The following is a 25713-nucleotide window of genomic DNA, read 5'->3' as shown; positions in this document are numbered from 1 at the left end:
ATCTGCTCCACCAACACATGACAACAACGAAAGGTTTTCACATTTTCGAGAATTTCACAGCCATTGCTGCTCAGCGCAGTGTTGGGGCAAAAATCTAGTCAACCGTGGACCGTTCCAATATGGCGGACACGTCTACACGCCTGGAGTGCTTGGATGCGGCATCTGGTTATTTATCTATGAAAGCGTAAACGCCTACTTGATGTGCTACAAAACGTGCTTTCCCTCTGATCGGCTCAACTCGAAGCGTGCGCTGGATTGTTGCATTTTGCTTGCTTTTGCTAACGTTGGAGATTTTAGTTTTATATGAGACATGTCTGCGATTATCAGAAAGATCATTCACACCGCAGCTGCTCCAGGTGCGATCGGACCCTACAGGTGAGCGAGTCTGCACGCTGTCAAGCGATGTTTGTGAACGTCAGGTGCGCACGTCATCTGCTGTAGCATAGTAAGGACATATGGAAGTTATAATCTTTGCATAAAGGCCGACCCGTCCCGTTAAATGTTTAACAACTCGACGTGAGACATGGGTTTGCAGGGAATGTTTGTTCTGGGCGTGTCGTCGTTTGCACAGTGGTAGTGAGCTTAGAAACTTTGATTTGTTAACTTCTCTTGTAAGTTACTTGGACGCGATGACTTCTATTCAAAGAAAGATCCCATACACACCCGAAGCCCCTATCAGACAGGGCATATACAGGTAGGATTGTTCTCGGTAGACTTCGTTAGAACTGAGGAACTTTGGTACTTTTTAAAATGTAAAATGTTGATTTATTGCAGAATCTGATGCAGGTATAGTTCAAGGGAAAGTTCACCCAAAAATGAAAATTCTGTCATCTTTTACTCACGCTCTTGTCGTTTCAAAGCTGTGTGACTGTCTTACGCAGAACACAAAAGAAGATATTTTGAAGAATGTTGTTCCCATTCACTTCTATTGTATGGACAAAACCAATGCAAGTCAATCAACATTCTTCAAAATATCTTCTTTTGTGTTCACATGAAATAATTTACGTCCTATTTAAGGGCTTGTTTTTTATTTTATGTGACATATTTTGTCAGAACATCAGGGGGAGAATGTTTCAGCCGATAGCTAATTTGATGTCTGAAGTTCATTACCTTGACCAGAGTTCAACAGTCAGTTTTGGTCAAGTGCTTACGATAAGCTTCAGTATGAGCTAAATTCACTTTTTACTGTTGTATTGGCACACTTTGCCACTTATAAATGATTGCAGATTATATAACTATTTGTGAACTGATCCTGAATCTGACACATATTAACAAGGTCTTGGTCTTGTGAAACTTGGACCTGGTGTCATGTCTGTAACCAAGACCATGAAAATATTGAATATCCAAAAACTGTAATCTGTCTGGCTTGTATAAAGCAATACTAGTTCACCCAAAAATGAAAATTCTTTCATAATTTACTCAACCTCAGGTTGTTATTAACCTGTATACATTTCTTTGTTTTGCTAAACACAAAGTAATACCTGGAACCCCGGTTGCATTCAACTGAAAGTTAACGTTTGTCGACCAATCAGATCGAAGCATTCAACAGCCCCGCCATATAAGAGTGGATCATTAATATTAAACTAGGAATTACATTTGTATAACTATATTCATATAAAAAACTCTCTCATTGTATAATGTTGACCTCCATTGTATGGTCACAAAACCACTGAGACATTTCTCAAAATACCTTCTTTTATGACTCGTAGAGCTTTTGATTGACACAATAGTGAAGGAATGATGATAAAAAAAAATATTTTTTGTTTTTTTACTGTCTGTTGAACGTTAGTGTACTTATTCCTCCAGCAGATGGCAGGGTACTGCAAATACGTCGAGATTTTGAAACATCTCCTTCTCGAAATCTCCACATTTACATTAAAAGGAATGATTCTCAAATCCTGTTCTATCCCCCAATTGTTTCAATCCTCCACCGCCTAGGGTTAAAATATACATAAACATTACTTCTGTTGTTATTCCATTCAGCCAGGCTGTGGTGGTGGATCGCACAATGTATATCTCAGGACAGCTGGGCATGGATGTAGTATCAGGGCAGCTGGTGACAGGAGGGGTACAGGCCCAGACCAAACAGGTGAGACAAAAAAAGTCACAAACAAGCACCGTGCACTTTATTAGTTTTCCATTTTCGCTCTTCCCAGTGCAGGTTTCATGTTATGTTTTTTATCATTTCAAAGGCACTTATTAACATGGGGGAGATTCTTAAAGCTGCAGGATGTGGATTTGAAAATGGTATGCAATCTTTTCACTTTCTTACGTGCTTTAGAAAGGTGAAAATTTTGTCAAAACATTTATAAAGACTCTCCTCTTTTTCAGTTGTGAAGACAACGGTGCTGCTGGCAGACATGAATGACTTCAATAACGTCAATGATGTTTACAAGCAGTGTGAGTAAAGACTGTAAAAATCTTGTGATTTTTTATCTAGTATTGGTATGGTGACATAATTCACCTCAGGTGTTAAATGTATAGTTAAGCTCTTGGTGATAGAAAGTTTGACATGATTTACATACAGTGATGATAATGAATTGTGGCCTTAGCAATTCAGTATGGGTCAGAAATAACTATGATGGTATATGTGGACAAACCTATGCATTTCCTTCTTATAGAGCACTTTTGGATCATGCAAATGTTACACAATGGTGCTTCTATGAAGCACTGGGTATTTCTTTTTTACTACAATGCAGAAGGGTAATCCTACCCTGATCTGCATGTAAATAGATACAGTACAGTTCTGTGAAACGATAGACTCCTCTCCTGGCAGACAGCCCATCATCACTGCGTCCTACCACACACGGCTTTCCATGAAGTGACATTCAAACCTAGAGTAAGAATTTAAAGGATCATGTATTCTGTAATACTGTTTGGATAATGTAAAGCCATGTAGGCAAAACAGGCTGTTTTGCTTGTATTGTTTGTAAAGTGGACTTTTAATGTCTGATCAGACAAACTCATTCTGTTGGTTGAGCCAATGTCTGCCATTGTTACGGCAGACTGGTCAGGATGCTAAAACAAACAGAGCCATGTTCTGACAGAGGCACGTTGTTTGCACTTTCCATGGAAATCAACCTACTAATGGATTACATTTAGATGTCTCTGTGTAAACTGGGACAGGAATAATAGGAATAGGAATTTGAAGGATGAGCAAATGACAGATTTTGTTTGGAGGTGAACTATTCTGTTATCTTGCAACATGTATGTTTCTTTCTCAGCTTCCCTTTGCAGAGAATAGGTGGTATTTTCACAAAATGTATGTGTTGAGCAGATAAAATTTGTAACAAAGTAAACAATAAAAATCAATACAGCAGCTGAATATTTATAAAGCTGGTTATCTAAAGCGAGTTGTTATCTAAAAAGTACTTTCCGTTTATTGTTTTAACACCGATGTTCACATTCTCCATCCTTTAACATATTTTTTCTAGTTTTTAGCCGCAATTTCCCAGCCAGAGCTGCCTATCAAGTAGCCGCCCTGCCCAGAGTAAGTACAAAGTTAAATTCTTTGTTAATTATTTAAACAAACAAATCACTAAAATAAACTGTAACCTTTACAGGGTGGACTTGTTGAGATTGAAGCAGTCGCTGTGTTGGGACTCATCACTGATTCCTCCTGACTATCTGATCACAGCATACAGCACAAACTGTAAATATAGCTTAATGGAGACAAACCGTAAAACAAATTGGAACAGAAACTACACTTAAAGCAGTTTGTGCCTGAATACAAGCAGGAACCAAAAATAAAAAGGTGTAATATTACAGTGGTCTTATAAAAACAGACATGGATATTACCTTATGACAAAGTGTTTTTAATGTTTAGCTGTCATCATTATAGTCATGAAATCTATAATATCAACATTTCTAAACATAGTTAAACTTTAATTTGAATCTCTTACAAATACATCTTTATCACATCAGACTTAACCACACCAAAAAGCATTTCATAATTTTAAGTTCAGTTCTATCTACTGTCATGTTTGTTGCAAGTAAACGTAAACATTCTACAAACAAAATAAAGGCCTGTTTTCTACATTATGTCCACATGAGTCTTACCTTTCAATATAAAGGTCGGAAAGATTTCAGTAATTACAGAAAGGATTACATCATATAATAACATACACCGACCAGTTTATATACACTGTTTGGCTTCTTGCATTTCTTTGCAGGGGTAAAGCCATTTACGAGAGGTATACATAGAAAATCTATAGTTAAAGCACTTCTAATGTATTTAACTATGCCTGGTGTGGGGTATTTTAATTCTCTCTAAATTTGTATATATACTGTATAAAGACAGGCACAGAGACTTCATAGACCAGCAGGTCTATATCTTGGCAACAAGCAAGCAATACATAACCTATACACGAACTTAACATGTTGTACTTGAAAGCCCTGGGAAATTGAAAATATGGGTTCTGCAGGAGCTGTGGCAATCCATTCACACTTAACTTTCTTCAGTAGAGGCTGAAAAAAGATGAGTTCATTAAGATAACTGCATAGAATGTGCATTTTGTCAGGAGATGCTGGATCAAGTAGGTTCATCTTGCATCATATCCCACTTACCAGGAGCTTCCTCCGGCGGAGATTCAGTGTTTTCTGTGGAAATAGAGGATCATTGAATCATTTATATGCAGATTTTGGAACTGAACATACCCTTAACCCTAAGTATTTTAATAAGTATGTCCCTCGTCCTGTGTAGTACCAACATGCCTGAAATAAAAAGAGTGTCGAACATGTGCGTCGTGACCGCGTTGCTTTCTAATTGCACATCTACATTTTAAATATCCAAACTGTGAGCACAAAACATCTAAATTGTGACGGGGCATGGTATGGTAATAAAAATCTTCAGGGCTTTACTGCAAACATTCAGGCTTTCCCCCTTGCGCCGCCCCCGTGTCTAACCTTGTTGATGATAGTAAAAAATATTTAATACAAAATAAAGCAACAATCCTAAACACACTATTATTAAGGCACAAGTTTTAGTACAGGCAAGCTCCATTCATAATTTTTGGGAAAACGTACAAATATTTGAAGTCCCCTAGAACAGGAAGTTGCGATCGTTTTAGCTTGGAAATGGCAGCAGACTGACAGTTGAAGGCGAGGAGTTAATGGATGCTCCGCCCAAGCCATCTAACTTACATCATTTGAGATGGATAGTCACTTGCTGTCAAAAGTGCATTTTCAGATTTCAACAGAAGATTATGAGGGCACATGAATTTTAAAAAGAGAATGACCCACATTGGTAAGCTATTGACAATAAACACTCTACTATTTCATGATAAAATATGATTTGTATTTAATTTCACTGGGACTTTAATAGCTTAACTCAATTTGTGCTCCTTGTGTAATCTTGAGTTTTTCCTACAAACTTAAAATCAGTTGCCGTTTTTTATGTTTGTCCTTTTTAGCAATTATGTATAAAGTACCTAAAAGCAATACTAAAAGTACAAATATCTTGCCAGAAAATCACTTCAGGTGAAAGTAATCCTTTAGAATACGACTTGAGTAAAAGTCTTAAAGTTACAGATAAATATTCTACTTAAGTACCAACATAATTGTACTTAAAAGTATATTAAATCAGTATTTAAAGTAAAGTTGAAGCAAACATTGTTATAATTTATTTTATTGTCTTGGCATAAAGATAAAGAATTCTGCTTACATAGAAATTGACAACAAAGCTCTGTCTCAAGCTCAGTAATTTTATCTGGACCAACATGTTGACAAATTGCTTAACTAAAAAAATAAAAAATGTTCAGAAACCAGATCTTTATAACTTTACTTTAGAACTTATAACTTTATAAAAGGATAGTTCCTCCCAGGGAGGATATTTTCCCTCTAAGAAAACATCTTGGAACAGAATCAGAACAAATCTGTCTGGCCCTTACTTCTTTCTTTCCTTACATTTCCCTTACAGTAACAACCCAGTCACTTGATAATTCTTTGAAACTGAACAATTAGCTGTTTATCTCTTAAAGAAGCGGCACATTAAAACCGTATTTAGCAGGGGGAGCACCATATTGCCTATGCACATTGACTTGTCTATTTCAGTTCTGTTTTTTATGCTTTTATTTTGTAGTTAACGAAGCTACGGTATCCGAGTAAAATAATACATTTTGTTCAGGAAATGTAGTGGAGTAAAAGTAAAAGTCTGCAGAAATATGAAGACTCACGTAAAGTACAGATACTCCCAAAAATGCTTAAGTACTGTACTAGATACTGTACTTGTTACATTACAACACTGCTTTTTAGGTTTGTCAAATTGTTGTTATTACTTACCAAGTGCTTCCTCTGGAGGAGAGAAATCCTTCTGCTCCTCAGTTGTGTTTTCTGTGGACACAGAGAATCAGTTAAATTAAGCATCACCGTTATTATTATTACATAAGAGTTGGAGACTAGAACATGTAGTAGAGTCCATAGACATATCATTTTGCATCTGGTTGGGAAGGTGTGTGCATTACTTTAAATAATCGAATTTATAAACAAGCCATATATAGTGACCAGAATATCATAAGGAAGTGGTAGTGGCCATATAGCAACAGACTGCCAACTAATGGAAACAAACCAGTCAGAATAATTTGTTATTTACTTTTCGCTGTTTGGTACATATTTCCTGATATTTCAATACGACCAGGTTTGTCATCAATGATGCCTATAGCATAGGTTCTTATAAATGATCGGGATGCCAAACATGTTTGGGCATGGTTTAAACATAAAATTTAATTGAAGACTGTTGGAAGATTATTTTTACTAAATAATCTTTTATAATTCTTTTCTCAAGGTCTTTTTCCTATCAGATCAGAAGGTTCGAAATTTTTGCTCACAATACCTTCTGGTCACCATTCACTTTCATTGTAAACAGCAGCATTAACATCCTACCATCTCCTTTTGTGGCTATTGAAAAAAAGGAGAATAAATTTGGCAACAATTTATGTATAGTCCATTCCGTAATCTTGGATCAGCTTTTGAAGTGTCGTACATACTGTGTTTTCAGTTTGATAGTACATCTACTGCATTTATTGTTTGCAGCCTAATTCTTGTTCGGCTGTCCCAGATCAACAATAAAATCAGTTGCCGATTCACCAATAGAAATGGAGTATTATTTCCTGTTGTGTTCTTGTTTGTATTGTGTTCTGAGATTAGTCACACATTCGACAAATCCTCCCATTTTTCCACATTGTACCTAAAATATTTGCATTAGGAGATCCACTGTAATTTACATTGTTGGAAATGTAGGCATTGAAGCATGCTTTAGTTCCAGCCATGTCACAGAATTTAAAACAGCTTTGAACGGCTATTTAAATAATCGATTGCATATTCATAATACACAAAATGAATCCGTCATCTGAATTGGAATGCCATAGCCAAAATTATGTTATGTCTGAGCAACAGGTGTAAGAACTGTATCGTGCTGGAATGGAGAGCGGACCAGCATTGACTCCTAGCTAATGGAGAGGATACTTAGGAGTTAAACAGCAGACACTATCACCACTTTCACTCTTTTGTATTAAAGTGTAGAGTAAAAACTTGTCTAACTATGCTTTGATGTTTCAGATACACTTTTATACACTGCTCAAAAACTTAAGGGAACCCCTAAATCACATTGTATCTCAATGAATGAAATATCCAGGTTAAAACTCTTCACTTATATCCTTTAAATAATATTGTGAGAACAAATCAATGTGACCATGGTCAGTAAAAGCCAAAAACACATTCAGGGCCGAAATGGAATATACAGTAAATTCACAGTAAAAAAATGAAAAAACTGGCTTGAATTTCATCACAGTAACTCATAATGTTAGTCATTAGTCCAACAATGTCTGGGCATCCTCCTGGTGAGATGGCAGATTGTGTCCCGGGATCTCCTGCCAGACCTGGATCAGAGCATAAGTGAGCTTCTAGTCTATGGTGCTACTTGACGGCTTTGGATACATGAGATCCCAGAGGTTCTCAACTGGATTGAGCTCTGGGAAACATGAGGGCCAGTCAATGGCATCAATGCCCTCGTCGTCCAGAAACTGCCTGCAAACTCACATGGTCACATGAGGTTTCATTCACCAGGAGGGCTCTGTACTACACCTGCATAAGATCTGGAAGACAGGATTTCATTACGATACTTCATGGAACGTGAGGAAAACCACACTTGCTGTTCCCGCTCCAGCGTACCTGATGTCACTTTTATTTGCACCAAAACAAGTAAACATGATTCACAATCACTTATGCTTCCCTACCGGTTGATTGATATTGCTGGATGTTAAATGACTTGGTTATTGAGCTTTGATGATGATCAAGTGTTCCATTCATTTCGTTGAGCAGTGTATTTATCATGAGCAATCATTTCAGGAATTATGAGTATACTGTATATAGAATTTCCAGTACCAAAGACAATGTGCAAGATATTTGCATCCACAGATATGCTCCCTGGAAGTGCCTGAGCTATTTGCATTTACAGGCACGATACATGTGGTACAATGTACCTTGATCTTGAGGATTACTTTGACTTACTGAAAATGTATTCACTTACTGCTGTAATATACAGGCACCATCAACAACATCAGGTTGTCTTAAGAAAAATGTAAACGTACCACTTTGTGCTGGTGCAGGTTCTTCATTGGTTTCAGCTGTGGTGGAAGGGTTGGTTTGTGCTTCTTCAGACTGGTCAGGGGTAGCTTCTACAGATTCAGCAGCGTCAGGTGTGACGGTCTCATCCGCTGCTGCGGGGCTCTGTGCTTCCTCTATAGCTTCATTTGTAGTCTGTGGAGATTCTTCAGCCTGTGACTGGTCTGGAATTGTCTCACTGTCTGCTGGGGGACCACCGTTTTCATTTCCCGTCTCTTAGAGATTAAAACATAAGTGTCATTTAAGTGTTTGAGTCCTAGATCTAATGTTATATTCCTGTCGTGGGGCGGGAGATGGGTTGTTCATTTAATACAATGGAATTAGGACTAATGTGGTGAAGAAAGTATCATGCAAATACTCAGGGATGTTGGATAATGCTCTCAGCTACCAATACATGTAGAACCCACAGCTCTGTTTAAAACATTTTACTATATTTAAATCCTTCCCACAGGTTTTCCTTTAAGATGAGCACAGCAAATGTGAAAAACCTTTTATATGACTACACTAAAGAACTAATAACTAAATCTTTTGAGTCCCATTGGTCCCTTGAAATTCCAATTCAGAACAGAATCATTGGATGGGTGATTTAAGGAAATGTAGTCCCCACAAATGTCTTTTTTCGTAAATGTATGTTAAATAAATTCTTTTAGAGCCTTTTATTGTTTTCCCTTGAAATGAACAGTGTTAAGCCTTGCAGTTATCTGAGCACGTCACAATATAAAGTAATGACAGGTGCTCAGATAACTTCAGGGCTCAACAATGTTCATTTCGAGGCAAAACAATAATATTTGATCTATTAAACACGAATGCGGTTGTATTTCTCTTGTTTGGGGGCCTTTAATCCTTACGAGGAATTTTCCACATAAGAGTCACCATGTTAAGTTTTCGAGAAAAAAACAGCTCAAGGCATCTAAATAAACATCTGATCGTGGATTTTCCACTGTTTTTAAAGAAGACGTGGGAGTTGCGTTTGCATATCTTTTATTTGAATCTGATTTGGTAATCGATCTGTCAGTGTTCATTTTTGACACTACACTAGGACTCTACAGCTCCACTTTAAATTGAACACAAACAGCAAAACTGAAGTTTGGTCTACAGTCAGCCTCACGCTGCTAAAATATGTTAAATAATGCTAAAATGTTAATAATTATCTGAATCTGAAAGGAAAACATTAACATCCTGGTCTAATATTAACAAATTCCTTCATAGCTGGACAGCACATTCCTCTTTTGAAATAAACTGATGTATTAAAACATCCAAACTAACAGAAGTTCTTACATCATGACATCAGATCAGACCGTGGTCGAAAGTACACATTATTTGCATGAAACCTTCTCACGTCCTAACATCCGCGTTTAAGATGTTGACGTGCATCACCACACTTGGTGGTGGAGGTGGGGAGGACCTCCACTGATAGTCAAAGAATTCACACAAACCCGCAACGTCATTTAACCCTGGGTTCTTCCAGGGTGACTTTCATTGTAATTAATAGTATAGGTTTCTCTATAAAAGAACCCTGGAGTCAAGTAGAATGAAACCCCATGGGCTGATGACAGCATAATGGATGAAGGTCTGGCTGCATTACACAAAGGTCCGGGTTCAGTTTCAAATGAGGGTGACCCAAGTTCCCAAAAGTAACTAAGATCACAACCGTACTCTAAAAATCTAAACTGCATTTGTGTTTTTATAAGAAGGCACGTGAATATTGCGCAACAGCGTACAATCCTGAACTACAATTGTGCACGAACCAAATTAAAAAGCTTTTTTAACAAAGAAAAATGAAAACACGAACTTACCAGCTGTTCCTCCATCTCGTTTGGTGCTGGGTCGTGTTGTGTCTTGACCTGTGGTCTGTGTGCTGGAAGTGCATCCCATTGTGTCTGTTCCAGTAATAAGTCAAACGCTGTCTTGAGTGTTACAGCGCACATCAAATGCACGAGACGCTTCTGATCAAGCCACGAGCGCTAGACACTCATCCCTCAGCGGGTACCGCGCGCTTTATTTGGGTGTATATGAGCGGCGCCTATGCAAACCTGCCCGAATTCGCAGTACCTTTAGTACTCACGGTTAGTTTGCAATGCTAAAATGGGTGCGACCTCTTTTTCCTCTTAAAGTGAGTTTAAATTGAGTATCCGGTTTTCGTTAGTAGCTATGTCTCCTTGATAAATACTTGATTTTTGGATGGAAACTTTTTATAATTGAATAGACGCCAATTGTAAGGATCCGTTTTCATGACGCACAATATTGCATTTGACTTAAATTAATTAATGGAGTAAATAATTGGTGGCGCTTTTGTGACTTTGGCGACGCCTGCAGGCGACAGGTGGATACATTTTGCAGTACTAGACCAGCCTAAATTAAAGGGATAGTTCACCCAAAGATTTTAATTCTGTCATCATTTATTCACCTTCGAGTTGTTCCAAATCTGTTTACATTTCTTTGTTATTTGGAAGAATGCTAACAACCAAACAGATCTCGCCCCCCATTGACTCCCATAGCAGTAAAAAATACTTTATCGTTTTTTGCTTTGTTCTGTTGAACACAAAATACGACATTTTGAATGTAGGACAGCAAACTCTTCTGGGGCACTTTTGACTACCAATGTATTTTTTCCCATTATGGTAGTCAATAGAGGGCGAGATCTGTTTGGGTAAGCATTTTTATCAAAATCAGAACAATATAATTGATACATATTTGGGACAAATCGACAGTGAGTAAATGATGACAGAATTTTTTTTATTAACTACAGCTGGGTCATTTTCAAACGTTTACCATGAATATTCAATCATTTATTTATGTAAAATATAATTATAAAGAATGATATATTTTTCGTGTGTCGCAATGTCGACCCTTGATTTGATTTTCCTTGTTTATTACATTTTGTCAATGCACATTTGCCATACTTCCATATCTAGTGTTTAATAGTTTAATAGATAAATATCGTCCCAAAATGTAAAAAATAGGATTAAGATCAAATTTGATGGTTTGACTAGTCACTCTTACAGAGTGTAGTTATTTAAGCATACTTAACATGCTTTAAATACGTTATTCTTTGAAAAAAACTCACAAGTTAGTTGCCACGTCTGTTATTGTTCGGCATTTAAAGCTTTGAATAAAAGCGTCTGCTAAATGACTAAATGTAATTTATAATTCACTTCAAACGCACGTTTAGAGATCCGCGAGTAACGTAAAATCTCGCGATGCCGACGCACGAGTGTTCCGCCCGCGATGCACGCTGGGAAATCCTTTTCCTACGAGGCCATCTTGGTGTGATCAGGAGGTGAGAGTCGCTCTACTAGAAATGACTAAAATTACTCAATCTTAACGCTCGTATGCGCAATATAAACGTATGATTTTGAACGCTCGGGTCTTAAATCAACGCTTTGATTGTGTTTAGGTTGGCCATATCGGACTAATCAGGAACAATGGTGGCTGCAAAGAAAGCGGTGAGTTGAGCGCTGCTGCGCGTGCCGGAGAGCTTCACGTGGAAGCGTAATACAGGCCGCATGATGAAAAGTGACGATTTCATGCACATTCGCTGATATTTTATATTAAACGTTTGATGATGAAGTGTTGATAAGCGTGTTCTTAACATGTTCACATCTGTTGGGGTGTGGAGGTTGAATGTGTGCTAGTTGAACAATGAAACAGCTTGACAGTTTTCTGCTTTAGAGTAACTGAATTTATAACGTAATGGCTGCACGTTGTAACGTTAGATGAATTTTAAATTGGTTTCATGCGTGTTGTGGAGCGTAAAGTATGTCTTAATAATAAAATGCTTATTTTGTGGACACAAAAAAGCAATGAATGTAACAAGTGCGTATAATAGAATTACAATACTGTTCAAATAACGTTACATTACATTTAGCAGACGCTTTTATCCACAGCTAGTTCGGGGAGCAATAAGCGATATGTCATAAAGGAGCAATATTACATTAGGTACTTAAACAAAGTTACTAGTTTAAAAAAGCCAGACCACTACCTGTTGAGAGAAGAGGGTTTTAACATCATTAAACTACCAATAGTTAATTTGACAGACATGATGTTTTAAATAAACAGTGAATACATGTGACCAAGATGTTTCAATAGTTAGAATGGATCTTTTATCTGCCAGTGAATAACTGTTCACTGACCAGGATTTTGCTGGATGTTAGTTTAGTTTTCATTTTATACAGATGTTCAAAAAGAGTCGTATTTAATATGCTTGTCATGTCCGAAAGATGTGTTTTGTGCTGTTTGGCTACTGATGACTTTACTCCTGCATTGTATTTGTGTATTAACGATTTTGTCTCATTCTTACATGATTACAGAAAAAGTCCTTGGAGTCCATCAACTCCAGGCTGCAGCTCGTAATGAAGAGCGGTAAATACGTTCTTGGTTACAAACAGTCTCAGAAGATGATTCGCCAAGGTAAAGCCAAGCTTGTAATCCTGGCCAACAACTGCCCCGCTCTGAGGTATTCACGGTTTTCCTGTCATTGTCTGATTAGAAAATCAAATTAAAGTTGTTCTGAAATGACATTGACGATGTGTTGACTAACTGTGTGATCATTTTCCCAGGAAATCTGAGATCGAGTACTACGCTATGTTGGCCAAAACTGGAGTCCATCATTACAGTGGAAACAACATTGAGCTCGGTACAGCCTGTGGCAAATACTACAGGGTGTGCACATTGGCGATCATTGACCCTGGTATGTATTCATGCCTCTGTTATATTTTGTAAAAGAGCTATCATTTGATCTTATAACGTCTTATTGCTGGACTAAAATATCAATGTAGATTTACATTTAGTCATTTAACAGACGCTTCTATCCAAAGCAACTTACAGAGTTCAGGGAGCAATAAGCGATACGTTATACAGGTGCAATAATACAATAGGTGCTAATACAAAGTCACTAGTTTCAATGTCAATTAAACAGCGCTGGTAGGATTTGGGGTTCAAATGTTGGAACACAGTGTATTTTACAGATTTGCTCGATATGGTAGGAATTTACATTGTAAATAATGACTTTTTGTTTATAGGCGATTCTGACATCATCAGAAGCATGCCAGACCAGCCGCAGGGGGAGAAGTAGAGCCATTTCCACCAGATATTACAAATAAAATTGGTTTAAGTGGTCATTGTGATTTTGTTTTTCTTTCTCTTCCTATGTGGTTCAAGTCATAAATGCATAAAAATGGATATGATAAAAGACGACACTTGTTTTTGTCCGGCTGATGTTAATCATTCAGATTATTTTGATTATTGATCAGTCATAATGTTTAGTTGCGGTACTGCAGCTATTTATGGTTTACTTTATTAAAGCATACACTGTTTTTGAAGTGTCTGATGTGCTCTGGAATTTTTGTTGTCTAGTTTAAGCAGAAACAGTGTTTGTCAAAACACCACTAGATGGTACAGTCTTAAAGGGTTATGCTCACCCTGTAGTTACCCAGGATTGTCAGAATTTAAGGCATGGAACTGTCTTAAGGGCAAATGCATAAAAGAGCCAAGCTTCATTTGAACACTGAATTCAGACCCATTAAAATGAACTGCAGTGATAAAACCTAAATGGATGTCTCAAGAGTTTGTCAGTGTCTTGACAATAAAACAAAAATCTAGAACCGTTAAAACAGATTCGAATAGAATAATTCGTTACACGCATTAATGCAGACTCAGATTTTTACCCCTCTTGCTCCAGCAGCATTCTCACCCCTTGAAGAGAAACATCCTGTCACATGGTTACATTTTTAACTTTGATCTTGACCACTTTGTCTTCAATGGTTAGGTTCTAGAAACACTTTGAAATGGACATAATCTGTTAAAGAGCTATAAATGTAAATGCATGTTTGGTTCTAGCCAAATAAATTACCATTGAATAGTATACAAACAATATATTGCAAGTAATACTACCAAAAATGTAAATGGTTAAAAACTGAAAACGTTAACACTATAATGCTGCAAAATCGATCTAATGTAATGAACTCTTTACAGCAATGTTGGTTATAAAATAATACAGATATTGTAAGGTGAGGCTGGAGCATTATAAATACAAATCCCCTTTGAGAGAGAAATAAAAGTCAGACAGCCCTAAAGAGCTTGAGCAAAGAAAAACATCAAATGCTGTCCTCACGGAATGACTGCCCTAGTTTCCTCAATCACGTATGCTCAGTTCTTTAGTCTAATTCTTAAATACCCACACAGATCTATATAATCGCTTACTGTGCACGTGCAGCGAGCCCTCAGACAAAATGACATTTATTAACAAATAGTATACTATCTATAGAAGAAATAATGAATAACTATGACATCTGATGTCACAGAGAGAGAGAAGCATAATTGGACAGTGCCCTAAGAATCCAGAGCCATCCAAAGTAGGTCAGTGGATGTTGTGTACATATTGTGAATTCTTAATAGCCGAACTGATTGCTCCTGACATAGTTGTGCTCAGGGAGACTTGAAAATAGGTGAAACTGCCCCCTACGGACACACAAACATAGTGTCACGCTTCATTTGTGGAGTCAGTGTATTTGGATAACCCACATCTCTCTGAGAACAACACAAAAGAAGATATTTTGAAAACACCAGCAAGAGTCATATACAGGTTTTGAATGACACAAAGGCAAGATATATAACATATATAAACAGACAATATTATTCCAAACATCTTTGCTGAACATGGTAATGACGATAAACAGTCACAATGAAGCATTACTATTATGTTTTATTTAGAAATAAGACATAAGCCAGCGTGAAACCAATACAGGATGCGTCACAACACAAATACAAACACATTCTACCTTTCAAATATTTTTCTTGTTTTAGTCAATTCATTTTGTGATGTCCATTGTGAAAGATCACCAGGAATATTACGTACGTATTTAGATCAAATCTACATTTTATACTTTCAGCCGACAACCAATTTTCCAAATAAACACAATATTGTGGTATTGCGCTAGCAAGGTACGTAGTTCTGCGAGTAAACCATTTTCACAAACTTATCTGAAGCTGAATTTAAGATGCTACATTGTAGATAGAAGTCTACACACAGAAGAGTACACATGAAATGCGTACATATATATCATTAATGATCCTTTACCCAACATTACCATAACTAATAAATGAAGGTCTGCATATACATTGTAAGCTATTAATACATATTACAAATACCCTTGCATAGCCACTGGATATAAAAATGGAAAATGTTCCCAACAGATTTGACTTTAAGCTAAGAGGAGACTATTTGAACTAAGATATATGTTAATCTAATGTTGGGGTCAGATATATAATTTTCTTTTCATCTGTCACGAATACTGATAACAGCTTTCATCACATACAATAACACCGATTATTAACATTTATATGTGCAAAAACATTGCAGTCTGTGGCCATATGTTAAAAACCACCTTATACCAATAATTCTCATCTATGTTTTATGAGCATTGCTTTTAATTCGATAAAAAAATAATTCCCATGTTTTAAAAAGACGTGATCTTCCTGATTTTAGACACGATTGATCTGAACCCGACTTATTGTCGCATATATGGTACGTGTATACAGTTATGTGCAGATTCAACGCAGATCATAGATTATCTGAACTAAACCCTCTGAAAATATTGTAAGAGAATATGAACTAAAGACTGTGATTGCATGTTTTGGGACATTTTTATGCAGAAAGACTTAAAGGGCTTCCCTTTGTTAAACAAACTTTGCTTAATTTTATAACTAATTTAGTACAATTCTGAACCAGAGTTTCTAAATATTTGCACAAGATTTAAGTAAAAACTGATTTACATTCATTATTTTCTAGGTAATTCCCATTTGAAAAGTGCTCTTACATAACTCCTGTGTTTATCATGCACGCCGCATTCAAATCTCAGGTACATCAGTAGACAACAACACTACTGAAAAGTTCACAGTATTAAAAGGCCAGTGCCACAGATCATCACTGAAAGTGTAAATCAGATTGGAGCTGACACAAAACTTTGGGTTGCCAAGACAGCTGGGCAGTCTTGTAGAGGGAAGAGCGTTTCAAAGTCATACTACCACCTCTAGCGAGGAGAGGAGACTTACGTCACACATAGAGCGGGGCAGCGGAATGGGCTATTGTTTCTTTGGAGAAGAGAAGGACTGTGGGAAATAAGAGAGATACGGCTATCTCAAGCCAAAGTGTACTGGGGTGGGGGATCCTTCTGTGGGATGGCGACTGCCTCTTCGTAGGGTGGAAGTAGTACCTAAAAGCAATGCACACACATTGGTTATATTAGGCTTTGATGTTAAAAGATGTTGTCCCTAATATGTATACTGCCTACTAGTTAATTTTGAATTCCAACCTTCAATCATTAATTTCAATTTTAGATGTATTTCTTATTTAATTAATTATTTTAATTATCTTTAATTCCAACCTAAATGTCAATGTTAGATTTATTTATTTATTTGTCTGTTTGTTTTTTGTTTGAAGCTTTAATTCCAAACTTTAGTCTTTAATTTCAATCTTTCATTCCAATCTTCAGTTTTTTATTCAAAACTAAGTTTTATCTATTTGTCTATTTATTTTCTTTATCTTTAATTCATATTAGTAGTTTCTCATTTCCATTGTAGATTTGTACCTTTTTTATATTTAATTCCAATCTTCAGTGTAATATATGGTTTAATTACATATTTTAGCTTTAGTTTTTAAAAATGTATATAATTTTCTTAACAACGATTCATTTGTACGGTCTACAGAGGTTACCAGAATAGTACGATACCAAGTGGTTTTCAAGGTCATGTCCCAATCACATTCCCCCTCTCCTTTTCTCCCTTCCCGTCATTTCAATTATCTTGTTTGCTTTGCAAACAAATATAATGACATCTGCTAACCAAGGCAGTCCACACGAAAAAAACAAGCAATTATTTTACTAAATGTCTTCAACATTTAACAATCACCATCCTTTGCAAAGAAAAATGTGTCAGCCTCATAATAAAGAAAGGCCAATAAAAAGCAGCCTTTCCACAGATGAGCTTATTAGTAATATGCTCAGGGAAGCTCCAAGGCAATCGCATTTTCACCTTCAACCGAGAACATTTCAACTGAGCCAAACAAACATGGTCAGTTACGTAACGGCCTACAGCTGAATAGTGTGAAAGCCTCATGAATGGTCTTTTATTTCCTGTCTTGTTTTTTTGAAAGCAACTTACCACATCGGTGGAATTGAGGATTTAAAGGAACAGTCAAAGACAAAATCTAAAGATATCATTATAATTGAGCAGTTCTAAATTTGAGTTGTCAGTGGTTGGAGGGCCATCAGAGCAGCAGGACAGATAGACAGTGGCAGTGAGACAGGATTACTGCGAGGCAGACAGACTGAAGATTACAGACAGTACAGCACAGTGCCCTCTCTAATGCCCCCCATAAACACTGACTCAACAGTACAGAGGGCATGAAGAGACCGTCATCATTATCTCCTGTGATGCACATCACACAGATCCCCTGTAGCTGTGCAAAGATGTACTGTACTAGAAAACTGTACGGCAGACTGAGCTATGACTGCATTAAGTGTGATCGTTGTGACAGAGAGCAATGTTGAGGACTTTTTCTGCCGGTGGGTCACATTTCTACATTCCCAGCTAACATTTTCATTGTCAAATAATATCGTTTTTTTTTACAAAAGAACAGTCATGTGCATATGAAGAGTTTGGTTCCAAAACGATATAAAAATCATGTTTTTTATTATGTTATCATTTTTTTATTGTCATTTATTGTGTCAGCTGTATTTTTTAAAGTTATTGTGGCTTAAATCAAAACAAACCCACTGCAGTTTGATTGATATTAATTGGAATGCACAATAATAAAACATGATTTTTAAAAAACTCATTGTTATCTCATTTTTCTCATCACATACCTGTATAGTCAAACCAAAGATTATTTAGATTTAGACATTATCAAGATGAACTTGTTCTGACATAGTTTAACTTATTGTTCTATTTTATAACCATATATAACTTTAGTGAATAAACTGTGAGAAATGTTGAAGGTGTCCGAATAACTTTAGCTTTGACTGTACACAGATAATAAAACGCTTTTGTTGGAAAGTAACAGCATACACAGTATAAAGTAGTTTACTGCGAAAAATACAAATACATTTCTCTACATCATTTAAGAATAGTTTTGTCTTGTTCAATGACCTGAAATGAAGTCGAAACTTAAACCTAATGCTTATAGGTTGATTCAGAGATAATGAATTACATTTATCAGTGCGTTGATGTAAATCATTACAGATTGATCATTGTTGAAAATCTCTAGAATTTGGCGAATACAGCTGTTGAGTTTATATTCATAATATCCAGAAGAGAATTTTTCCTCCATGGGTTCCCACAAAAAACTAAAGGAGTTTTCAGAAGTTGTTGTATTTTTTATGTTAACATTGAAATAATTTCCCAGTTTAATAATATTTTTTTCTTGTTGGTTGTAATATTGTAGTATTGTAATATAAAAATGTTGTAATAATGTTACATAAGGACAATAAAGGTGGTTGAACTCGACTAGCATGTAAAACCACATCTTTGGGGTGTTGATACAGTGGGGCAAATAAGTATTTGATACACTGCAGATTTTTCAAGTTTTCCCACTAACAGAGAATGGAGAGATCTGTACCTCAATCCCTGTACAAAACGTTTTTGATACAATAGAAAAATAGCACTTAATATTTGCTACAGAAACCTTTGTTTACAATTACAGACGTCAGACGTTTCCAGTAGGTCAGCTCCCTCCATAGATTTTTCTATTGTGCAAGCCTGCGCTACGGTCCTGCCGGACTGTGACCTACACTTACTGGATGGACTGAGCCTTTGTTTATTTCTCAGTTTTGTAGGTTGAGCTTTACCTTTGGCAATAAAATCCTTGTGACTTGCTTTTGCCTCCAGTGTTTATTCACCCCGTGACACTTACTGATGGAAGGAGGTTGTTGCCCAAAATCTTGCGATACATGGGGCCCATCCATCCTCCCCTCAATACAGTGCAGTCGTCCTGTCCCCTTTGCAGAAAAGCACCCCCAAAGCATGATGTTTCCACCCCCGTGCTTCACGGTGGAGATGGTGTTCTTGGGATTGCACTCATCCTTCTTCCTCCAAACAAGGCGAGTGGAGTTTATACCTAAAAGTAGTATTTTGTTCTCACATGACCTTCTCCCGTGCCTCCTCTGGATCATCCAGATGGTCTTTGGCAAACTTCAGACGGGCCTGGACATGTGCTGGCTTGAGCAGGGGGGCCTTGCGCACGCTGCAGGAAGTTAATCCATGGCGGTGTAGTGTGTTACTAATGGTAGCCGTTGAGACTGTGGTCCCAGCTCTCTTAAGGTCATTGACCATGTCCTCCCGTGTAGTTTTAGGCTGATCACTCACCTTTCTTAGGATCATTGACACTCCACGAGGCGAGATCTTGCATGGAGCCCCAGTCTGGGTGCGATTGACAGTCAACTTGAATTTCTTCCTTTTTCTATTAACGGTTGTTGCCTTCTCACAAAGCTGTTTGCCTTTTGTCCTGTAGCCCATCCCTGCCTTGTGCAGGTCTACAATTGTGTCCCCGGTGCCCTTTGGTCTTGTCCATAGTGGAGATGTTGGAGTCTGATTGATTGAGTGTGTGGACAGGTGTCTTTTATACAGGCAACTAGTTTAAACAGGTGCAATTAATACAGGTAATGAGTGGAGGACAGGAGCGCTTCTTAAAGACAAACTAACAGGTCTGTAAGAGCCAGAACTTTCGCTGGTCGGTTTCTTTTCACATTCTGTCTCTCACAATTGATGTGTACCTACGATGAAAATTACAGATCTCTTCATTCTTTGTAAGTGGGAAAAATTGAAATATCGCATTGTATCAAATACTTATTTGCCCCACTGTATGTCATAAGTTGGCAATGCATACAAACACACGATCAATTGACATAACATATACACAGAGCCAGCCTTGTAAACCGACTTGACTCCAGACACTCTTGACACAGACTCTCGGCTCAAGGTTGAACCATGCGTCATATCAACGTTGACCACTGAGACTGCATCAGACATAGTGGGACTTCATGAAATCACTTGACTTACTGTGGTATCATTTGTGGTGACATAAACCAGGACCTCCGTACTGGTTCTTCCACTCACGTATCGGTAGCAGTTCCACACGCAAGCAATAAGATACCCCTGAAGATAACAAAACAGCCATCAACGCTAAATTAAACATCCTCATAAATCATGTACAAACATTCACATTTATAAAAATAACACGTGGGTATATTGACAAATTACTTGCATCATTTGGGGATAAGATTTAAGATGATTTTAGCTGTTCACATGACTGTTTACAATGCCTGACATACATACACTGTACAACTGCACTGGGCTGAAACCAAGAGGCAAATTTTAGCTCACTGTGTTTATCCCAGCAGTGTAATTCTCTCTCTCTCTCTCTCTCTCTCTCTCTCTCTAATGCTCACAGGCTGTCATAAAGCGATTTGAATCACATCTGAAGTCTGCTAGAAACGTCAAGCTTCTAGAAGGATAGCTGCAGAGTATTTATCCGCAGCAGTGGAGATCTCACAGACCTCAGTGTTTCACAACAGATCACATTCAATGAAATGTACCTTAAAGGCCAAGATGCATCCAATAAAGAGAAGCACTGCTAATACTAGGCACATGTTGTTCGTGGACATCAAGTCCTCTTTGTATGGAAAGGTCCCAGGCTGTTAAAACAACAGATAAACAGAGTAGATGATAAACGATACTTGGCAACTCGAAGGTGTTTTATATTTCGTACTAAAATACTTACCAACTGCTGAAGGTAGTCCTGTATAGTGTTGGGATAAACCACAACGCTTATTGCTACCAGTGTGTTAAGGGCGAAGTCAAAGATCTGATAGCAAAAGAAGGGGATGATCCATGCTGCATGTTGCTAAAAGAAAAATTAAAAATGTAAGAATGAATGAATCATAATTAAAGTAAATGTAATAAATAGATGTGATTGAGGGATTTATCAAACCTTATATGCGCCGTAGGTTGCCATTCCACAAATCAAAATCATCAGCAATGAGATCGCCGCCGCAATACACATGTCTGTGGAGGAAGAACATATTATATTCAATGTCACCGATGGATATATGATGGACAACATGTATTTGCCCCAAATCGATACAATATTCATTTTCTTAATATTTATTTAAACTACTCTACAAATTTTCTTATACATTTGTGAAAATATAAATACAGAATACCACCACATCACAGACATCAAATCACGTATTGACATTAATACTTTAGTAATGCAACATTAGAAAGTTCCCAGTTCAAGCAAAACTTAAAAATCGATTGTATTGTATTTTATATTATATAAACAACCTAAATGGAAAATTAAATAGCAAATTCAGTAGATAGATTCATTTTGGTTTTCAACAAACGTTACTGTGCATATGCATATTCGTGGACCTCGCTTAACTTGTGGCCCATACTTAATTTCCCGTAGACCTCCACAAAGAATTAATTTAATCAATTTAATATACAATTAATTCATATAAATGAAATATAATATAAGTTGTTTTATTATAACCAAACATAGACCGAAGTTAAGGTTAAGGTGACTGCAACCCTCTGTAAGAAGTCATCTGTCAATCTATCAAATAAAAATGATATATTTAATGTTATTTCTTAGGTGAAGATTGCCCAAAGAAGGTAGAAATTTAACAGAAAACGCAAGTGATATATTATCCACTAATATTACCAGTCTGAGTTAAACATTTATTAGTCCAGTCTGTTGTGAGACAAAGTCATGAATGAGTTACCTGACCTGCTATCTCTAATGACATGTTTCCAAAACAACAAACACGCAAATTTTTCATCTCACATTATTGAGAAACACAAAGGATCACACAAAGTGCAAAGATATTACCAAAACGGAGAGCAACTGACTTGTTTTTGTGTTGTAACATTAAAGTGATAGGTCACTCAATAAAATATATTCTATCATAATTTATTCACCCTCATGTTGTTCAAAACCTGTATGTGACTCTTTCTGAAGAAGATATTTTGAGAAATGTCTCTGTGGATTTGTGTTCATACAGGGGTTCAATGTTTCTTCAAAACATTCTTCAAAATATCGTCTTTTGTGTTCAGCAGAAGAAAGTAAGCCATACAGGTTTGGAATGACAAGATGGTGAATAAATGAAAGGTCACATTCCAAAAGTGTAAACTGTATTATCCAGCACCTACACGTAGAGTTTCACCTTCATCTCAATTTCATCTAAATAATTTGAACGATGCTATCAATTTCATTTGACCTCCTCATGGGACCGCCCATTGAACACTGGCCTTTGAAATAACACCTCCACATAATCCCCTCCATATACTGTCGGCTAAATTACACCAGTACATTCTGTCTACTTGAGTGACTATTACAAAACAGGCTTCATATAACAGAGGCCAGACGCGAGGCAGCCCACATCAAAAGCAAGGATAGACGTGTCATCATTTAATCCTGCTGATGACGACAGTCAGATTGAATCAAAGTTACAAGCGCCAGTATTTCGGACAGGACAGGAAGCTATATGCTGACACCACAAGGAAACGGAATATCACTATTACAGCTCGAGTTCTTACTGCACAAGGTGTCCGACAAATGCATACGTGTAAATCAACGGGTCAAACATACTTGCATCATCCATGACGTCCAAATCCGTGCCGAGATCAGAACTGGTGAGGTGGTAGTGATACTGGATTGGGTCATTGAGAGCCGACAATAGGATTAACAAAACCACTGCATTGATGAGCTGTAAGGGAAAGAGATCCTTTTTCACAAATTTGTAGTATTAATATCTAAACAAATCAGAGAAATACTAGAATCAGATGAAATCGGGAATTTTGAGCTTGAAATGTAAAATGCGGTTTGAAAGACAGACGCACCGGAATATCGGCTAACAATCGGTAACGGTTGATAGAAGCAATTTTTCACATTATCAACTATTAGAAACATCACAAAATATGAATGAATAACATTCAGAAAGTTAAGAAATACAAAACTGCAGAATCGGTATCGGCACAAAACAATCGGCTATCGGTATCGTTGGAGAAATTTAGTTTCGGTGCAGTTTGAAATAAATTCTTTTCTAGCAAATATGTCACATGCAATATTGAATCTTTAGACTCAATAAATGATTATATATACTGTATAATTCCTTATTCTATCTTTTGTACATTTTGTATTCTCATAATGTTATTATTAATGACCAGAAACAAAACGGCTGAAATGTTGGACAGCTCAATGTGACTTTACAGACAAAAATAAATTAGACCCCAACAAAAATCGTATCGTTTCTACATAGCTTTTCATCTACATACAGGGCATTTATAAAGGGAATTCCCCCGTCTGACACACTTTAACTGCTTCATCTCATTCTTTACCCTTTTTAATGTTTTGTCGGTGGTTGCATTTTTCTATCTGTCAGCAGACATCCCCTTAACAGTTTTAAGGTTAATTCATGTTTTTGTTGTTCTTTCCCTGCCTTGAAAACCTTGGAAAAACTCAAATATTTACTAGCTGACCAGAATATATTGACTGAATGCTTATTTATTTCCTGGTGATTTGGATTCAGGTCTTTGGGAACAAGTGTGACCTCAAACGCAACAGTGTTTCTTTTGTAAAGGTTTCAAGCAGGAAATCGAGGATTATATTTCTATTTATAGGCCTACTATACAAAGGAGCTCTGGTTTCTAAAACAAGCTTGTGCTTTAAGATTTAAAGATTTTCTAAGACTGGAGGGGGGTGTAATGTTATGGTTGTTTAACAGATAACACTGGAGCGGTTAAATAATAGTTTTATTTCATTCTTGTTATTTTACCTAAACATTTTGCGCATTTAAGAAGAGTTCAGAATTATAAATATGAAGCTATACTTTTTAAAATAGTGAAAATGATATAAATGTATGATGTTACGGTGGTGTAAAATATCATATACATTCTAAGCGTTGCATTGACTTACCATGTACCAGATGCCCAGGATAATGGTGCCCGTCCGTACATGACAACACAGACAGCAACTGGTCGTGTACCATCTGTCCCAATGCGAAATCATGTTTCCAATTAAACGTTTTTCACTTATTTCATAAACGTCTTTTCAGTTCTATGCGAAAGATTGTTTACAACTCTGTCACTGTTGAGAGACGTCGTTCATTCGGTGCTGTTGGATGTCCCGTTACCGTCCCGTTCGCTCCTGCTCACCGCTGCATTAATCCAGCTCATCTCCACGTCATGTGACCGGAGGGGGATTTAAACGTGACGTCAGATCCAGATCCACCGATGCAGTACGCTTTTCCAGGGTTGCTCGAGTACAGTTTAAAATGTTATTTTATCCACGTAAAAACCTCCAAATGTCTATGATTTTGCATTTTTCATCAATGGTTTAAAAGTATAAGATTAACTAAACAAACTTAAGAAGTTAGGAAATGTAAACTTATAACTTTTATAATAAATTACTATAAATATATCATATACATTTCTTTAATGAGATTCTTTACTTTTTATAAGTTACAACAACTCACCACTGGCCAAAATGTAAAACGGCTGAAAATGAAGTTAAAATGACTTGCAATTTACTGTACTTAAGGCAGAATCAGAATTTAAATTGTGCCCTTAGATTAAAACAGTAGCCCACCTATTGTGACAAAGGGCATTGTGACAAAAAACATTCAATTCTGAAGCAGATATCTTTAGAATCAGACTTTTTCTTTCATTAAGATTACATGACAGGATCCACCGTGGATGAGCACAGAGCATGAGCTACGTGAGAGAGAGAAGAGCAGATGGCCCAGACCAATGAACCTCTGTGTGCCCGGACGCTAAGCTTCTGTGGGCGAAAGCTTCATCACAGCATCAAGAGATTTACAGCTCTCAGCCAATGCAAATAAGTTTAAACAGTGGCAACAAAGCAACATATACAGTTGTGAAATGTTAGCAAGTGGAATTAAATGTCAAACTCTGCAAATGTGTACATTCAACATTTACAGTGTTATAGCCAGGGTTTAGATTTAAAGTGATAGTTCATCCAAAAATGAAAGCTGATATTTCCAGACCTGTATACGGTTATTTGTTCTACTAACACAA

At 36.9% G+C, this 25713-nt stretch overlaps 4 protein-coding genes across 5 annotated transcripts; 2 read left to right on the top strand and 2 right to left on the bottom strand.

Annotated features, from left to right (window-relative positions):
• The first annotated feature begins 107 nt into the window (after positions 1-107).
• On the top strand, positions 108-4038 carry rida (reactive intermediate imine deaminase A). Of its 2 annotated transcripts, none has more exons than XM_079484961.1 (6): positions 108-375; positions 1984-2089; positions 2193-2247; positions 2332-2400; positions 3435-3490; positions 3564-4038. In XM_079484961.1, exons 1-6 carry the CDS (start codon positions 311-313, stop codon positions 3621-3623), a joined length of 411 nt encoding a protein of 136 aa, XP_079341087.1. In that variant the 5' UTR covers positions 108-310; the 3' UTR covers positions 3624-4038. The 2 variants fall into 2 exon arrangements, with proteins under 2 accessions (XP_079341087.1, XP_079341088.1); XM_079484962.1 differs by lacking the exon at positions 108-375 and adding an exon at positions 543-694.
• On the bottom strand, positions 3797-10893 carry LOC306910401 (uncharacterized protein). The gene is made up of 5 exons (XM_079484957.1): positions 10416-10893; positions 8586-8834; positions 6280-6330; positions 4567-4599; positions 3797-4467 (listed from the first exon to the last, which is right to left on the bottom strand). The coding sequence occupies exons 1-5, from the start codon at positions 10492-10494 to the stop codon at positions 4448-4450; spliced, it is 432 nt and encodes a 143-aa protein (XP_079341083.1). The 5' UTR covers positions 10495-10893; the 3' UTR covers positions 3797-4447.
• An 898-nt stretch (positions 10894-11791) lies between these two features.
• On the top strand, positions 11792-13948 carry rpl30 (ribosomal protein L30). The gene is made up of 5 exons (XM_079484956.1): positions 11792-11899; positions 12017-12065; positions 12930-13075; positions 13179-13309; positions 13641-13948. The coding sequence occupies exons 2-5, from the start codon at positions 12045-12047 to the stop codon at positions 13691-13693; spliced, it is 351 nt and encodes a 116-aa protein (XP_079341082.1). The 5' UTR covers positions 11792-11899; positions 12017-12044; the 3' UTR covers positions 13694-13948.
• Positions 13949-14838: 890 nt separating this feature from the next.
• Positions 14839-25410, bottom strand: laptm4b (lysosomal protein transmembrane 4 beta). Its single transcript, XM_079484577.1, has 7 exons — positions 24593-25410; positions 23267-23384; positions 21605-21678; positions 21395-21517; positions 21210-21308; positions 20674-20769; positions 14839-16832 (listed from the first exon to the last, which is right to left on the bottom strand). The coding sequence occupies exons 1-7, from the start codon at positions 24683-24685 to the stop codon at positions 16758-16760; spliced, it is 678 nt and encodes a 225-aa protein (XP_079340703.1). The 5' UTR covers positions 24686-25410; the 3' UTR covers positions 14839-16757.
• Between the last annotated feature and the right edge of the window lie 303 nt (positions 25411-25713).

Source organism: Barbatula barbatula (genome assembly GCF_947034865.1).
Source record: "Barbatula barbatula genome assembly, chromosome: 21".
Lineage (NCBI taxonomy): Eukaryota > Metazoa > Chordata > Actinopteri > Cypriniformes > Nemacheilidae > Barbatula > Barbatula barbatula.
Note: the sequence above shows the minus strand (reverse complement) of the source record. Positions and strands in the feature narration are given on the sequence as shown.